This window comes from Silene latifolia, chromosome 10, assembly GCF_048544455.1.
Source record: "Silene latifolia isolate original U9 population chromosome 10, ASM4854445v1, whole genome shotgun sequence".
Classification (NCBI taxonomy): Eukaryota; Viridiplantae; Streptophyta; class Magnoliopsida; order Caryophyllales; family Caryophyllaceae; genus Silene; species Silene latifolia.
In genome coordinates, this window is record NC_133535.1 from 136,097,474 (window position 1) to 136,117,031 (window position 19,558).

Here is a 19,558-nt window from a genome sequence, read left to right on the forward strand (position 1 = left end):
TACTTCTTTATCATTTTTCGTGTGTGCGAGGCTACTTCTTGTAACCAGAAGCTGAGAAGATGAGCACTAATGAGGCTACTTCTTTATCATTTTTCGTGTGTGCGAGGCTTCGCATTTTAATAAGTTTGCTTAGGATATTATACACTTTAGACTATTGCTTTGGGTTTTGCGCAATTTTGGGTGCGTTATTATGTGCTTTTACAGGTATAAAGACCATATTAGCTCAAGTTAGTGAGCTAATTCGAAGAAATCAGGAAGTTGCAGCAGTTATTCCAGTCGATCGACTGGTCTGTATGGTCGATCGACTGGCTGCACAGTACCAGGAGCTTCTGTTCCTGACATTCTGGTCGATCGACTTGGTGAGGTGGTCGATCGACCGTTGCCCGCTGTTGTACCTGTTTTCGACCTTTCCCCTGCTGTGTTTGGTCGTTTTGCGGACTTGAGGGAGTCTTCTCTCCTCTTTATTTTCCGCCATATTTCTGTTTTCTTCCGTTTTTAATTTTTGCACATAATTACCGCATCCACTTTGCTTTCTTGGTTTTATGCATTGTATTTGTTGTCTTTTCAGGTACTTATTGGTAGCACAGCTAGCTACTGAAACCTCCTAGCTCACGCTGGTTTGGGGAGGTTTCCTTTTGCTGCGCTTAAAGTCTTGTGAGTTTCCGAGTCCTTATTTCGCGTCTTATTTGTTTATTTAACGCAAATTCCCGTTTTCCTGTTATTTCATTATATGATTTTGCACAATGGGGACATTGTACGGTTTGGTTTGGGGAAGGGTTTTGCGTTGCATTTCATTTGCTTGCATTCACGTTTACATTTTGTCTTGCATTATTGTTTATTTTCCTTTATATACAGAAAATTCAAAAAAATTGAAAAACTTCAAAATTTCAAAAAATGCACGTTTATTTTAGCATATAGGTCGAGTCGGAACGGTAGTATTTCAAGGATGACATTGCATTTGCATCTGTTTATGCCTAAGCCTTGCTAATTGACATGTTATTAGTAGAATCATTTGCATAATCTACGAGTTTTCGTTAGTATCTTCCTGAACTTGATAACTTGACTTAAAATTTTGGCAAACTACATCATTTTCTGAGGTTTAGAGCCTATAACTGGTGACATCTATGACCAGTTTATCTAGGATTGTAAATAGTACTCCTTATGAGACATGTTACATAAATTTTCATAAATATGAACTTGATCTGCTTAATACCTGTATGCATCCGAATTTGTGGTTTGTTGACACATGTGGAAGAGGTCACCCCTTTGTTCTTTTTGCCCATAAGCTCCACACTGCCAAAAACAGCCTTTTTGTCCCATTACTACATCCTACATTTAACCTGCCCTTGTCAAGCTAGTAGTTTACGTTCTTGGGGTTGTTACTTTGTTTTTCGTGGCATATGCTCATTTTGAGATGAAGTTGGGAAGATGGAAAAAAGAAAGAAAGAAAGAAGGAGAATATAATTGAAAAAACAAAAGAGAAAAAAATGATTCGAAAAAGAAAGAAAAAGAGAAGTGTGTATGTACTGTAGAGGCAGTCGATCGACTGCCCATCATGGTCGATCGACTGCAGCCCGAAAAGGAAGAAAGAAGAAAAGAATCAATACGCATATTCAAAGTCCCTATTAAATGGCGATTTTTGCTCCCATGCTGTATTTATATCTTATGGGGAGTTGATTATTATATTAGAGATAGTGAGTTTTTGCTTGCTATTAGCACCGGGTTTTATTGTTGATTTTGAGCAAGAAGTTGGATGTTGTCATATGGTTCTGTTTAGGTACTAGCTTGATCACCTGTACCTCCACATTCCCATTATTATCGTTGCCTCTTCTTACCTATTACCTCACATATCTATATATATATACCTCGGCATGTATCATGGTCATTTTTTTGGTTGGAATGCATATATACGGTTGTAGAGATTGCTTTCATATTAGACTGCAGGTGTAGATACCTCATTTCTGCACCTCCCGCAAACCACCCGGTGATGATTGGGCCGCATGTTTGATACGCGGAACGATTTGTGACAGTTCGTAAGATTATCGTCAAGTGATTGCTCAAATAGTAATGTCGACCTCTTAGTTGTTATCTACATCCCGATACGGTCGTTTTGGCAGTAATTAGAGTACATTCGGAGTCCGGGCCTAAAACCGTCTCCATTTTCTGATAACCGATAAATCCCGAGTCAGAATGTTCTGGAATGTTCCGGATATTTCTATTCCATATTTCACAAATTTTATCTTTTGGCAAATAATATCCCGTAATATTCGTATAAGATATTAAGGAAATCGAATTATTTCCGTCCTACCATAACTCAAACGCGAAATCTTTCTTCACGAGGAAACCTCACAGGAATAGACGCACGCAGTCTTTGCGCGCTCTTCCAAAAGACGCAGTGGTCGCTGCGCCTCTTCCCGAGCCCTTTTCTCGCGTGTTTCTCGTATCTTTTTCATATCTTTCCGAGATTCACTTCCAAAGAGTCTCCAAAACCCTAATTCCTTCACGTGATTAGTATAAATAGGAGCTTTCGTTCCTCATATTTCTCACGCGAGTGTCCGCCCTTCTCTTCTCCCTTTGCATTCTAGACTTTGTTCTTACTTATTGGCGCCTACGTGCTTGAACTTTCGACCACGTAAGCTCGGATCTTTCCGGGTACCAGCCTCTCCGTTGCATGACCGACCAATTTGACCAACTACACAATAATCAACTAAATTAATCAATCGTTTTCCTCTTACGAGGGCACTTTCTTTGCATTCGCGTCGAGCATCACTAATCGATATCTTAGTTCTTCTCGTTTCGTCAACATGTAAGTCTGAGGGTGTAAATCTCTCTTTTATTTATTGCATTTACTTTTCGTATCATCAATTGTAAGATTTACGTCGAAAATACCGTTAAAACCGATTTCTAAAACCGTGCTTAAAACCTGTTTTTACGGATCTCCGATGATAATAAGCGTCGAGAAAGGACGCAGCAAGAATCGCTGCGCCTCTTGAAGGAGCACACGATTCTGCTGCGCCTCTTCGTGAGGCTGCCGCAGCTCTCGCTTCCTTTCTTCTTCGTTTGTCCTCTGTAATTCGTGTTCAAATTCTTTCTTTTGCTTGCTTCGTCTGTTAATTCTTCGTCTTAATACCATAATAATTCCACATGTGTTATAATCACCGTCATTCTCATGTTTAATTTGTCATTAATCCGACTTAAATCCCAAGTAATCCAATATTTGCGGGTTTTCGTCATTAAATTCAATTCCGGGTTGTAGAGATTCAATTTGTTCATATTGAGTTTCTGGAATTCGTCTTTGATATAGTATTCACATATTCGTCGCATATTCATCATCAATCCATCTTATCTAACGTAGTTATTTGATTTAATTCGTAGGACTCATTAATATTTTTCACTTCTATCGTTATTCCATCATGTAATTACTCCGTTTGCATCCGTCTCATTCATGTTTTACTGTTTTCACAACCCATTCATACGTTAAATAACCTGTTAATCACTTTCATCCGAGTAAAAATCATCAATTGATCCTTTAAATCACCAATCAACATTAACGGCTTGCAAATACGGCTTCACAGCCAGAACTGAGCCAAGGAAAAGACGCAGCGTCTGCTGCGCCTATTCCAAAGGACGCAGCCTGCCTCGCACTTTTGTTCTGGGCCGAGTTACTGTCCTTGAACTCCGTTTCTGCCTTGACATAGTTTAATTAGCTTACGTATAACTAACTATTAACCGTAATATCACGCTAATTCCTGTGCGTTAATTTATTTAATTTCTTTCTTTTATTCCTTTTTCTCAAATTATCCGTTTTAAAGGTATTTTCGACATAAATCGCCTATTCCTTTGTAATTAATGTAATTTTCATTATTATAATTTATATTTATTGTATTTCTTTTATCATTTGTATGTTTTTTCACATGTAAATGAGCATTAAATCCTACTTCGACCCAATTGTATGCTAACTAATTGTCAACCGACCTAGTTAAATTCTCACATGTTAGGATTAAAACTTGGATGTTGCATTGCATGCATTATAGCCGACGATATATCAAGTACGAATAACTTCCCTAATCATTAGTAGAGGCCGCTATCGAGGCGGGCGGGATTAGGTGTTCGATCAAAAGAGCTTCCTAATACGTACCCTCACCCCTTACTCCAGATCTCCGTGAGCACCCGTGTTCATTGGCATCCACGAGAGTCATTCTAGATATAGAATGCTAAGGGTAACGATTGCTTAGTGTTCATGTCACTACTTTGTGTCTTGACATGACACTGAAAGATCATAGATCCATATTAGACTCTCTAATAAAATAAATTTATCTCATAAATTGTTGTTTATGTGATCTATGTAACATGCATGCTAATATGAAAGCATAAAAAACAAAGTATAAGGAAAAACAATTTCCTTACATTGAATATGAGGTAAAATGGGCACAAATTAGTTCTCCTTACTAATTTGTTCTTGAGCTAAAATGATGTGGATAATCCTCCTTGAAAAACCTTCAAATAGAAAGTCTCCTCCAAGTAGCACCCAAGAACTACCCAACAATATTAATAAGTATGAACTAGTAACTTATTAATATGTGCCCTTGATAATAATAATAGTAATATTACTAACTATTCTTAGTAATAATTGTATACTAGAGAAATGATGTAGAGAGATGGAAGAGGTTTTGTTCACATGCAAAATGAATGAATTGTGTAAGAAAGATGGAGTGAACAAATGAACAAATATATGGAGTGTAGAAATGGGAAAGGAAGTGGCGGGTGGAGTTGGCTCTAGTGGACAATTATTTGTTTTATAGTTTTATCTTACATCACATGCAAAATGTAGTATAAGACATATATTATGGTAGTATACAAAATAAGGTAAAATGATTATGTGAGTAATCATCCATTACACTTATTTTACACGGTCCACATGACCATATACGAGTCCATGTTGGTTTTTATATTTGTCGCACAAATCCGTGTAATTTTCATTTTAAACATCGTATCATGTTTAAATGCTTCCATAATAAATTCGTCCAATTCACTCCGTAAATATACGTGTACCACTACACATATTATTTACGTACTAATATTAATCACATTAATCAATTAGTACAATTTTAGTAAATTAACAGTTAATTAACTAAAACCCGTTTCCCAAAACTTATTATTTAATTATCGCATAATTAAATAATAATCGCCAAACTCCTCGAGTTCGCAACTCGAAATCTCTCTAATAATAAACGACTAACCTCTTAGTCTATAAATCAAGGGACTAAATGAATTGTATCTCATACAATTAATTAGTTATCAATTGGGGTTCGTTCCTTTAGGTGTGACCGAAAGGGGTCGATTGATCACCGTCTCACGACAATAACGTCAAACTCTAGTCAGCCAACCGTTATCGATTTACGTTAATCAACTGACGAGGATCAAATAATTAAATATCTGATGATATTCTATTAATGAGATTTATTATGTTAACGCACTATTGTGGAGGACACTAACTCCAACAATCTCCCACTTGTCCGACACAAGGTGTGCGCTACCAATTCTCTTGTCCGTTTTAATCTCCCACTCAATGCAAGGTGTCTTTCAGGTCGCACTTGCACATGAACACATCGCGAGTGGTTTTCTCGATCGGGAGTGTGACTACCTGACCGGAAAAATCTCTCACAGATTACTTCCGAGCGTGGCCACGCATTTGTAGTCATTAACTCCTCGAGTGGCCTTGAGATATAGTTACCCAACGTGGGTGGACACTTCCTGTATGCCCTATCTATCCTATTGCACAATCTGACTCACCATGACCTAGTAAATGCCCTTTTGGCCTCCTTTCACGGCACGACCTAGGACAAAAACCAAAGTCACTCGGAAACGCACCTGCTCGGATAATAGTCTCCAGTCAAAAGAATCGACTCATTAGAACATCTTAGAGATCCCCGCCACGACCAGGCGTCTATAATAGAACTTAGGGACTCTCTAAATGGTCACTGTCCGACAAAGTGTCATACACTCTGCCTATGTAATCGACCAGTCATCACATATGACCTTATGGTGTTGAACAACCATCAATCGACTTACAATCTAGTCACTCCGAGACGTCACCTCATTAAGTGACTAGGGACAAAATACAATGTTCATCTTATTCACTTGAATAGTGTTCAACATTGTCTCCACAACTTATTCGGATAAACAAGGTATTAAAATTTAGTCACACTAAATAAAAATTCATAAAAGAATGAATACGAAAACAATGAATATGATTATCATATATATAATAAAAGATACACTATCCAATTATTACATATCCATAATCTAAAGAAAATCCGGTACTCGTCTCAATCCCATAGAGACGACATGACCATCATGCTTAGCCTTTGATAAAGGCTTGGTTAAAGGATCGCAATGTTGTCATCTCGTCCCAACCTTACAAATGTCAATTTCCTTCCTTTCCACATAATCTCTAATTACATGGTATTTCCTTTCAATGTGTCTAGATTTGTTACTAGACTTAGGCTCTTTGGCTTGAAAAATAGCTCCATTGTTATCACAATATAGAGTGATAGGATCTTTGGTGGAATGGACTACTCCTAGCCCCTCCATGAATTGCCTAATCCAAACAAATTTCCTTCGCGACCTCGAGACGCGCAAGGTATTCACCTCTCATTGTAGAATCCGCAGTAACACTTTACTTGAAGCTCTTCCAGCAAACAGCTCCTCCATTTAGCATAAACACGTAGCCGGATTGGGATTTCATGTCATCCCGATCAGTTTGGAAACTTGCGTCCGTGTAACCTCTTACACACAACTCATTTTCTCCTCCAAACACTAAGAACGAATCCTTAGTTCTTCTCAAGTACTTAAGGATGTTCTTTACGGCTATCCAGTGACTCTCACCAGGCTTGGCTTAAAACCGACTTGTCATGCTCAAGGCATACGCAACGTCGGGACGAGTGCAAATCATAGCATACATGATAGACCCAACAGCGGAAGCATAAGGGACGGTCTTCATGTGTTCAATTTCCTTAGGGGTAGAGGGAGACTGTGACTTGCTCAAAGTAATCTCTTGGCCCATAGGTAGAAATCCTCTCTTGGAGTCTTTCATATTGAACCGGTCAAGAACTTTGTCAATATAAGCTTCTTGACTCAATGCTAGTATCCTCTTGGACCTATCCCTATAGATCCGGATACCTAAGATTTGTTGTGCCTCTCCCAAGTCCTTCATTTGGAAGTGTTTCCCTAGCCACTCCTTAACGGAAGTGAGCGATGGAATGTCATTCCCAATGAGAAATATGTCATCCACATATAGGACAAGGAATACAACCTTACTCCCACTAAACTTCATGTATAAACACGGTTCTTCCACACTTCTAGTGAATCCGTATTGTTTAATGACATGATCAAAGCGATGATTCCAACTCCTAGATGCTTGCTTAAGACCATAAATGGACTTCTTGAGCTTACACACCTTCTTAGGGTTAGATGTATCCACAAAACCTTCGGGTTGTATCATGTACACCTCTTCTTCTAGAATCCCATTCAAAAAGGCGGTTTTGACATCCATTTGCCAAATCTCATAATCATGAAATGCGGCAACCGCTAATATTATCATAATGGACCTTAGCATAGCGACTGGAGCGAAGGTTTCGTCATAGTGTAAACCATGAACTTGGGTGAAACCTTTTGCCACCAATCTAGCTTTGTAAACATCCACATGTTTATCCACGCCGAGTTTAATTTTGTATATCCATTTACACTGAAGAGGTCGCACTCCCTCAGGTAAATCCACCAAGTCCCATACTTGGTTCTCGTACATGGAATCCATTTCGGACCGCATGGCTTCTAGCCAAAGCGAGGAGTCGGGACTAGACATGGCCGATTTGTAGGTAGTGGGTTCATTACTTTCAAGAAGTAACAAAACACCATCCTCTTCGATGTTACCAAGGTAGCGATCAGGTGGATTAGAAATCCTACTTGACTTTCTAGGAATAATTACCGTTTCAGAGGAAGAGGGAATGCTATCCTCCACATTCTCCTCTACCTCATTCTCGGTTTGTGGCTCTCGAACTTCTTCAAGTTCAAATTTTCTCCCACTCTGTCTCCTAGAAATAAATTCCTTTTCTAGGAAGACAGCATCACGAGCCACAAACACTTTGTTCTCGTGTTTATTGTAGAAGTAATAGCCACGTGTTTCCCTTGGATATCCTACAAAAAGACATTTGTCAGACCTGGGTGCAAGCTTATTGTCAGACTTGATCTTAACGTATGCTTCGCAACCCCAAATACGCATGAATGACAAATGAGAGACTTTCCCTCTCCATATCTCATATGGAGTCTTATCGGCCGCTTTAGTCGGGCTTCGATTTAGTGAAAATACTGCATACAAGAGGGCAAAACCCCAAAATGAACTAGGAAGCTCAGTTAGACTCATCATTGACCGAACCATATCAAGTAAAGTTCGGTTTCTCCTTTCGGCCACACCATTTAGTTGTGGTGTGCCAGGAGGAGTCCATTGTGATACTATACCACAATCTTTTAGGTGTGAATCAAATTCAATATTTAGATACTCACCACCACGGTCGGACCGTAGAGTCTTTATCTTTTTATCCAATTGGTTCTCTACTTCCTTTGAAACTCTTTGAACTTGTCAAAGGCTTCACTTTTGTTCTTCATTAAGTAGACATACCCATATCTACTTAAGTCATCAGTAAAAGTAATGAAGTAGAGAAAACCTCCTCTAGCGGTGATGGTTAATGGTCCACACACATCCGTGTGTATGAGAGCCAAAACCTCACTAGCTCGTGTCCCTTTTCCCGCAAAAGGTGCACGAGTCATCTTGCCTAAAAGGCAAGACTCGCATGTACCATAAGATTCGAAACCAAATGGTTTGAGCACTTTTGATGAAGCAAGTCTCTTAATGCGTCTTTCGTTTATGTGGCCTAAACGACAATGCCAAAGGTAGGATTCATTTGGATCACCCTTCTTGAGCTTTTTAGTTTCCATATGATAAACGTCATTAACATCATTTAAAACATAAATGCCACCAATTGAAATGGCCTTGCCATAAACCACATCATTTAAAGAAAAAGTACAACACTTGTCCTTAATCATAAAACAAAAGCCTTCCGCGTCTAACGCGGAAATGGAGATGATGTTCGTAGTTAAAGTTGGTACAAAATAACACTTATTTAAATACAACTCTAAACCACTAGCTAAAGTGAGCACATAGGTCCCTACGGCAACGGCGGCTACTCTAGCTCCATTGCCCATGCGGAGATCCACATCACCTTTTGCTAGTGCTTGCACGTCCCTTATACCCTGCAAATGGTTACAAAGGTGAGAGCCACATCCGGTATCAAGTACCCAAGTGGAAGTACAAGCATAATTAACGTCTATCACATAGAGAGAGGAAATCATACCAATAGGCGTCACACGCCCTTCCTTGATATCCTCCAAGTATTTGGGACAACTCCTCCTATAATGCCCCTTCCCATTACAATGGAAACATTCGGCCTCAGAGAGCTTGACACTTTTTGCCTTGGGATTGCCATTCACAACGGCCTTCCCCTTTCCCTTGTCAATTTTCTTTGACGATTTCTTGAATTGGGACTTTTCTTTTCCCTTTCCTTTCTTGACTCCAAGAGACATATTCTTTAACTTCATGGTTAAAACATCTCCCTTTTCACTCCCACTAGCCTCCATATCCCTCTCCGCTTGGGTGAGGAGTGCATGAATTTCATGGTAACTCTTATCCATGTCATTCATATTGTAGTTTACCCTAAAGTTGGCAAACTTGGTGGGGAGTGAGTGAAGGATACGATCCACCACAAGAGTCTTAGGAATCTTACACCCTAGACGCTCTAGGATGTCAACATATTCGACCATTTTAAGGACAAGGGGACCAACCTTTTGGCCCCTCTCAAGCTTAGCTTCAAAGAAGTTTGCCGCCGCATCGTATTGACGGACTTTAGGTGTTTGTGAAAACATAGTGATCATACGAGTGAATATCTCGTAAGCATTTAAAGAAATGCATGATAGCTTGAGCTTTGGCGATATTGACCATATCAACACATTCTTGATATCATTCAACATCCTCACATAGTCATCATAGGCGGTCCGCACCGCCGATGAAGCTCTTGCACCGGGCTCGATAGGAGGAGCATCGGTCAAGTAAGTGAGCACATTGTCGGACAACGCGGCACTTTTGATGTTGGATTCCCATTCAAGAAAGTTACTACCGTCATCTTTTAAAATACATTTGTCCATTACGGACCTTAGCCATGAATCTTTGCCTAGTGAAGTAGTCGATGGAGTGGATGAAGTTGCCATTGCGAATTAAAATGCTACAACAAAAAAGGAAAAATTAACATTCATTGTTTTTAAAAAATTACTTGTAAAAACATGTTTAGCAAATTTTAGCATTTATATAATGACCTCCCACTAAATTATATAAATGATTCCAAGACCCAAAGTTTAAACAAAAATGAGCATCGCTTGGGCGAAACATCCCATAATTGCGTAAATTCGGTAAGTCACGTTGACTAATTCTACCTCTAGAACTCTTGGTCGACAAATTTCCTCAAATTCATCTACTAGCCCCGGAACACAAGACCGTCTTATATCCCGTTGAGTCCAACCAATTTTGGCGTGTGATAACCGCTTACCACCCTACTTACCCAAGGTAAAAAGAGAACACCCCGCTTGGGCGAGCGTGGCTCTAATGAACAAGAGATTCATAGGTGTTACTAATTGGTAAGGCTAATCTCAATTTTAGTTATGTGAGAGATCTTGTCAATTTAGTCATAAATTCCTTATAAGTGAATTAATTCAGTGAATGTAAATGACGTGAATTGACAACCGCGAAAAATAAAATGCATGTGAATGGCGATTTTGGCATGCGCGAAAATAAAACAAGCAAACATGTAAGCATATGAATAAATCCTAGTATGGCCTCCTAGTTAATAAACAAATAGTCTATTACATTTCGGAAACCAACTCCTTGGTCCCTTGCCTCTTCATTCCTTAAGTGGCTCTTCCTTGTGGGATTTGGAACACCTTCCAAAAATAGACTCCGTCTCGTTGTAATCCGTCTTTTGGAAACGCCGGTAAAATAACTATTACAAATGAATTACATAGCTATTCCTATTATACATTAATTAATAAAATGAATGAAACTATTAATTAATTACAAACCGACGATACGAGATCGTATTTAATTACAAACAAATCGATATTCCCATTCATTTCGGGTAATAACGATTAAAAATTAACTAGGCCATACTAGGTACAAAAGATAAATACTTTAAATAAATGACAATCATTCATTCAACTTAAATAAATATGCTTAAAATGCTGTAAATATGATGCCAAAATCGCCCTACCTATCATTCATTGGTATCCATCTCGGTTTTGTGGATTTAATCGATTTTTAACATGTAAAAATCAATAATTAACTCTTAAATCTCATTTAAGTCCAAACTAATAATCCAAACTGTTTTGAACCTCAAAATTAGTCCTCAGTAATTTTATGACAAATTATTAGTTTGGTTTGGTGATAATTTGCTAATTAAATCGGAAAAATCATAATATTTAAGTAAAAATCCAAAATAATTGAAAAATTACCCAAACAATTGAAACAAAAATTTTTAGTATTCTGGAACACTCCCAAGAACACCAAAAAGTCATAAAAATTGCCCAAAAATTTCGGATAAATTTTGTGAAGAAAAAAATCGATATTTATCGGTTTTTAACCACTAAAACCAATAAACATCAAAACAAAGTGAAAACACACATGCAAAATTATTTTTGACATTTAAATAATATTCTTAAATGTACATAAATTTATCATAGGCAGAATCCAAAAATTCGAAATTATGATTAATTAATTGGACTTTTATCGACTTTTTACTCAAAAAACCAATAAACATGCAAAAATTCGAACCAACCTTCAACCTTTTGCATACAATCAGTAGAAAATATGCATGAACTACCATAAAAAAGCCATGCACCGAATCAACATTTAACTAATTTTAGTCAATTTTTCACCAAAATGCGACATTTTGACTCGGTTTTCTACCAAAAATCATTAAAATTAGCAAAATTACTTGACAAATCACCAAAAAATTCCACAAACCTTTTGAGATCATTAGTTATGCATGTCCCAAAAATTTCGTGCCAAAACCTCTTCTAACAAAATTTTTGAGTTTTTACTAATTATCTCATAATTCATAAAAATGCTTAAAATCAACATGCAAATTACAAGCCTAAGCTCTGATACCACTTGAAAGATCATAGATCCATATTAGACTCTCTAATAAAATAAATTTATCTCATAAATTGTTGTTTATGTGATCTATGTAACATGCATGCTAATATGAAAGCATAAAAAACAAAGTATAAGGAAAAACAATTTCCTTACATTGAATATGAGGTAAAATGGGCATAAATTAGTTCTCCTTACTAATTTGTTCTTGAGCTAAAATGATGTGGATGATCCTCCTTGAAAAACCTTCAAATAGAAAGTCTCCTCCAAGTAGCACCCAAGAACTACCCAACAATATTAATAAGTATGAACTAGTAACTTATTAATATGTACCCTTGATAATAATAATAGTAATATTACTAACTATTCTTAGTAATAATTGTATACTAGAGAAATGATGTAGAGAGATGGAAGAGGTTTTGTTCACATGCAAAATGAATGAATTGTGTAAGAAAGATGGAGTGAACAAATGAACAAATATATGGAGTGTAGAAATGGGAAAGGAAGTGGCGGGTGGAGTTGGCTCTAGTGGACAATTATTTGTTTTATAATTTTATCTTACATCACATGCAAAATGTAGTATAAGACATATATTATGGTAGTATACAAAATAAGGTAAAATGATTATGTGAGTAATCATCCATTACACTTATTTTACACGGTCCACATGACCATATACGAGTCCATGTTGGTTTTTATATTTGTCGCACAAATCCGTGTAATTTTCATTTTAAACATCGTATCATGTTTAAATGCTTCCATAATAAATTCGTCCAATTCACTCCGTAAATATACGTGTACCACTACACATATTATTTACGTACTAATATTAATCACATTAATCAATTAGTACAATTTTAGTAAATTACGATTAATTAACTAAAACCCGTTTCCCAAAACTTATTATTTAATTATCGCATAATTAAATAATAACTGCCGCTCCTCGAGTTCGCAACTCGAAATCTCTCTAATAATAATCGACTAACCTCTTAGTCTATAAATCAAGGGACTAAATGAATTGTATCTCATACAATTAATTAGTTATCAATTGGGGTTCGTTCCTTTAGGTGTGACCGAAAGGGGTATTGATCACCGCCGTCTCACGACAATAACGTCAAACTCTAGTCAGCCAACCGTTATCGATTTACGTTAATCAACTGACGAGGATCAAATAATTAAATATCTGATGATATTCTATTAATGAGATTTATTATGTTAACGCACTATTGTGGAGGACACTAACTCCAACAGACACGAGGTATTCGAACGGTTCCAATTTCCCATAAAAATTGGTGGCGACTCCATACAAAATGCAAACGCTTGTTTCGTTTTCACCAAGCGCCCCCGTGGGCGGCCCGCTGTCCACAGTTTGGCGACTCCGCTGGGGATCATACACTTACGTGTAGCCAAGGGTGAAACTTGAACAAGGTTAGGGAATAGTTTGTACAAGACAATTGTCGGTTTTCATAACTCGGTCTTCCTAGACCGTTTAATTCGGCCTTCCTAGGCCCAACCCAACCCATTCGACCAATCGTCCCGTCTAAACGGTCCTAATTCTTATTTGGGCCTAAGGATGGATAGCGATTGATGTCATCCATACCATGATGCTTACTCTTGTTTGTATCAAGGGCCTTCACTACTTGAGGAAATGGACTAGGAATCGGCCTTACTCTTGTTTGGCACGAGCCTCTCCACAGACTTCGGGTTTGATGGTTCGGTATGGCAACCCACCCTTTAAACCAAAACCCTTCTAAATGCACTCAGCATCCCGTTATAATGCTTGTATGAATGTGTAAACCTTACGTGATCACCATTTCTAAACAAAACCATGACGAATTTTCAAAAATCAAAACCCTTTTTCAAACAAGAATTTCTAAATAGGGCTTCTAATTAGCGTAAAATCCGGTCAAAACTCTGTCCGTTTGTCGTGTCAAAATTCGGGCCACAAACCCATTTCAAAACCTCACTTCGAGTCCACTCCTACAACAACACTACAGTTGACTAGGACACACATTTTCAAAGACCTTGTCTTTCTTCAAAACTCACTCAACACAAGTGGCACACACCCACTTCACAAGTCAAAACTTTTTCTCTTTTAGCAAGTGTGATAGAATGGTCGATCGTGTTTTGATTCGTCGCCGATCTCTTATCCAGTTTCCAAGATGCCCGGATCAAGTGATGAAACAAACTTCCACCAACTCCAGAATAGTAATGATCGAATCCTGGCCGCGCTATCCCAAATGCAATCTACTCAAGAACAAACCTATGACCGCCTTGAACTCATCGAAGGCCGTATCTACGCCGTAGAGGGAAGGTTGCCTCCTCTTGAGAGTGAAGTAATACGTAACTCCGATGATGAATCTAGGGATGAGAATCCTTTCATGGGGATGACTGCAGCTGAGAAAAGACTCCAATACCTAGAGGAGCAATTGATGTACCTTAAGAGGGATGACATTTATAGGGAGAACAATCGCAAGTATGAAGCCGTCAATTCCAAATTGCCAACTAACTTTAACATGACGGATATCCCTAAGTTCAAGGGACACGAGAACCCGTTAAACCACATCCGTGCCTTCAAGGATTACATGTCTATCAAAGGCATCAAACCCGAGATGTTCTTAAGGATCTTTCCTTCATCTCTTGACACCATCCCGAAGCAATGGTTCTACACTTTAGATCACAAGAAGGTCGCTACTTGGGAGGACGCCGCAATCGAGTTCTCTAAACAATATGCGGATAATGCCGAGATCAAAGTCAACATGCGTACTCTAGAGGTTCTTACCCAAAATGACAAAGAAGGATTCACCGACTTCCTAAGTAGGTGGAGGAAGACTAGCACTCAACTAGTTGAGCGCCCGGATGAGGCTACTCTTGTGGAAAAATTTGTGGATAATCTCAAACCCATCTATGCCAATCATTTGAGATATCAAAACATCAAGACTTTCAAGGACTTAACCGTATTAGGGACACGAATTGAAGATGACATCCGTAAAGGACTCTTGTCCAAAACGGTAGGTCGAGGATATCAAGGGTCCACAAGTCGTTCATACGGCTCTTCTAGTAAGACCGATGAGGTTAACCTTCTCGAGCCATCCAAGAAAACTACCCCACCAAGGAAATTCACAAACCTTGGGGATACTTACTCCAACGCTCTAAAAAGGCTAATGAAGCAAGGTAAACTCCAACCCATTGGACCCACTCCCGAACCCGAAAGGAAGTCCAAGTTCTGGGATGAAAATTCATACTGTGAATACCATAGGGGCAAAGGGCACGACACAGAAAAATGCTACAAGTTGAAACACGTGCTTCAAGATATGATTGAAGACGGTCGACTCCCAATACCACCAGGAGGTAAACCCAACAACACTCAGAATCCTCTTGGAGTTCTAGTGATTACAAGTGATGAATCTACCTTAGATTGCTCACACCTCAATTCTCCCACCGAAAATGAAATTCATGCAATTGAGAAAGAAGGGCTCTACTCTACTATATCCCCTACCATTTCCGACTTCATCACATGGGCAAGGAGTGTAGATAGACAAATTTGGGAACTAGAAAGCATGGTAACAACCTTACGCAATCCCAATGCAACACCCAAAGAACGTGTACCATTGATTTTCTCTCAAAATGCCACTATGCAAGAAGTAGTCACCGTGGTTGATAAACTAGTCGATCAAATCATACGGCTAGAAGGTGATATCATGAGAATGAGGGAACTAGCTGCAATCAATGGGGTTTGGGCCGATGACGATGAGGACGAGTATCTCATTGAAAACTCCCTAGTCAAAGAAATAGTCCAAAATGGTGAAGACCAAGATGTGGATCACCTAACTCGTTCGGGTCGCCCATATCAAAACACTACTCAAAACGGTCCAACCAACGTCGTCACACCAAATAACAACGAAGATGACCCCACTGACCATTTGCTCACGCAATTACAGAAAACAAAGGCTGATCTTTCAGTCTGGCAACTAGTAGCAAGCTCATTCCCACATCGCCAAGCTTTACTGCAACCTCTGGCCAAACTAAATGTAGCACATAACTCTACTCCTGAAGATGTAGTCAACTTGGTCTTCCAAGAATCACCTAAGCTAAGTAATCCTATTACTTTCTCAGACGAAGACTTGCCACCTTTTGGTGCTAATCACAACCTTGCTCTATACATCACCGTCATTTGTCTAAAGAAGAATGTGCCAATGACCTTAATAGATGATGGCTCCGCGGTCAACGTCATACCCCTCAAAACGGCATACAAGCTAGGCATGAAAGAGTCGGATTGGACTCCCACCAATCAAGGTGTACGTGCATATGACGGTACACGACGAAAAGTGGTAGGACTTGCTAACCTAACCATAGCCACGGGACCAATCGAACGAAAGGTTAACTTCCAAATAGTGGACATCGAAGCTTCATTCAACATACTTAAGGAAGGCCTTGGATTCATGCTTCCAAAGCGGTAACATCCACCCTTCATCAAAAGATCAAGATCCCACTAAATGGCAAAGTAGTGACGATCACTTCGTCACCCATCAAGGCAATAATCGAGAAGCAATCAAACAATCAAGTCCTTGCGGATCCCGTATACGAACTTGGGGGCTTCCAAAGTGTAAGCGTTATAGAAAGTGATTTGGCACCCTTATACTATAATCCCTACTCCAACTTGGTGGTCAACCACATACTCAAATCCCAGGGATACTTCCCTGGAATGCCTTTAAACCCTATTCGGAAGAATACCTTCGCACCATACAAGGAAGGCAACTCAACGAGGATACCACTTGGACTAGGGTACAAAACCACAAAAGAAGAAGTTCTCGAAATGCTCGCCCAAGTCCAAAACCGCAAGCACGTGGGAATCCAAATGAGGCCATATCTCCCCACTTTAAATGGGTACTTTGTTCAAGAAGGAAGTTCAGAGCTCTTTCACGGGTTTCCCGAACCTTGGCATTATCTTGAGAGGAAGTTAGCCGGAATCGAGATCTTTCACGATTGCTACTTCATCCCTCCAGAAACGGTTCCTACCGTCAAAACCCGTCAAGCACCTTGCTTAGACGAACAAGCTGTTAGCCTATTGTTTGGAGAAGATCGATTCGTTAGGGCCGCGCAGGATGAGATCATTACTATGATACTTCAAGACGATCGCTTCAACCCCACCGCGTTGATCACAGAAACCGACACGAACGGCGAAAGGATGGAGAAAATCAATCAAGTGGACCAACAATCAAGGAAGACTCTTCAAGCTCACCTTTGGAGAAGGAGAGATGTTCAAAGGAGAACCAGAAGACGATGAGTTCGAGTCGGAGTCGGAGTCGGAGTCTAGAGAAGTCATTAGAGAGTCTATTCCTGTTGTCATCCCCACTCCCTTCGTTTCTCCTAGCTTAGCCTCGAGTAGTCACAGTAGTTCGGGAAATGTCCCAACCACTGTCCCTTTGCCGCCACTGACCATGGATCAGTTGGCTTCTTTGTTTCAACTTTACTCAAATCTTAATATGAATAAATCAGGTTCTTCTTACTCTTTGTGTTATCTTGAGTGCAATTCTGTTTACGATGATACTGAGGATGACCAAGACCCAGACTCAATCGAAATACCTCCCTACGTAGCCAAAGAAATACTACAGGAAGGGGAAGGGGGACCAGTAATAGAGGACACCGAACCTATCAACGTAGGAACCGAACTAGAACCCAAAGAACTTAGGATAGGGACTACCTTGAGCTCTACCGAAACGGCCGATTTCATAGACCTCCTAAATGAATTCAAAGACGTTTTCGCTTGGTCCTACAAAGACATGCCAGGAATCGACAGGGATATTGCCGAACATAGGATTCCGATTAAGCCAGGTTTCAAACCTGTGAAACAGAAGCTTCGACGAATGAGAACGGAGTGGGCTCTAAAGATTAAGGAAGAAGTTGACAAGCAATTCAAAGCCGGGTTCATCAAGGTTTCCGAGTATTCTGACTGGGTAGCTAACATAGTACCCGTACCCAAAAAGGATGGGAGAATCCGTTTTTGTGTTGATTTTAGGGACTTGAACAAAGCGAGTCCAAAAGATGACTTTCCTCTACCTCACATTGACATATTAGTGGACAATACTGCAGACCACGCATTACTATCCTTCATGGATGGATATGCAGGTTATAACCAAATCAAGATGGCCATGGAAGATATGCATAAGACCGCATTCGTCACCCAATGGGGAACCTATTGCTATACAGTAATGCCGTTCGGATTGATCAACGTCGGAGCTACATATCAACGCACCGCAACTACACTCCTACATGACATGATGCACAAAGAAGTTGAGGTATACGTAGATGACATGATCGTCAAATCTAAGGAAAGAGAGGGACATATTGCGAACCTTCGCAAGTTCTTCGCAAGGCTACGAAAGTACAACATGAGGCTCAATCCTCAGAAATGCACATTTGGGGTAACATCTGGCAAACTCCTGGGATACGTTGTTAGCCAACGGGGTATAGAAATAGATCCTTCCAAAATCAAAGCTCGATTGAAATGCCACAACCTCAAACAGAAAAAGAAGTCGAGGAGGATTCCTGGAAAAGTACAAAGACATAAGTCGATTCATATCGAAACTTACGATGAATTGTGAGCCTATCTTCAAGAAACTCAAGAAAACAGACCACACCATGTGGGATGATGATTGTCAAAAGGCGTTTGACCGAATCAAGGAGATATTGGCTAAACCACCGGTGCTCATGCCGCCACAACGAGATCAACCTCTTGGTTTATATCTCACAATGAATCGAAACCGCCATGGGTGCTATCTTTGCTCAAACTGTAGGAAGTGAAGAAAGAGCTATTTACTATCTAAGTAAGAAGTTCTTGGAATATGAGTGCAAATACTCACAACTCGAAAAGACATGCCTCGCTCTTGTGTGGGCAACGAAGAAGCTACGTCACTACATGCTTAGCTACTCCGTCAAGATATACTCCAAAATGGATCCATCAAATACCTCTTGAGAAACCCGTCCTCAACGGACGTCTGGCAAGATGGACTCGATTCTCTCGAATTCGACCTTAAATATGTGCCACCGAAAGTCATAAAGGTCGCGCCGTCGCCGAATTCTTCGCAGAAAATCCTATCAACGACGCACAAACCATAGATACTTGGTCATTTCCCGACGAGGATATACTTCAAACAGATGTAGACTCCTGGGATCTATACTTTGATGGAGCATCAAACTTAAGAGGATTCGGAATAGGAGTGTTTCTCATTTCTCCCGAAGGTGAGCATACACCGATTCTTTGTCAAACTCGACTTCGAGGTGACAAACAACGCCGCTATGAGA

At 39.6% G+C, this 19,558-nt stretch overlaps 1 protein-coding gene across 1 annotated transcript; it reads right to left on the reverse strand.

The window, feature by feature from the left end:
* Positions 1-8,661: 8,661 nt before the first annotated feature.
* Positions 8,662-12,822, reverse strand: LOC141609215 (uncharacterized). The gene is made up of 3 exons (XM_074428362.1): positions 12,410-12,822; positions 9,411-10,334; positions 8,662-9,309 (listed from the first exon to the last, which is right to left on the reverse strand). Exons 2-3 carry the CDS (start codon positions 10,318-10,320, stop codon positions 9,275-9,277), a joined length of 945 nt encoding a protein of 314 aa, XP_074284463.1. The 5' UTR covers positions 10,321-10,334; positions 12,410-12,822; the 3' UTR covers positions 8,662-9,274.
* Between the last annotated feature and the right edge of the window lie 6,736 nt (positions 12,823-19,558).

What these genes read in the sequence shown, in the direction of transcription:
- LOC141609215 (XM_074428362.1), bottom strand. Translation starts at nt 10,320, where the DNA reads ATGGCAACTTCATCCACTCCATCGACTACTTCACTAGGCAAAGATTCA. An exon ending in AGGGCGTGTGACGCCTATTG is followed by an intron (nt 9,310 to 9,410) that starts GTATGATTTCCT and finishes AACCATTTGCAG; the next exon opens with GGTATAAGGGACGTGCAAGC.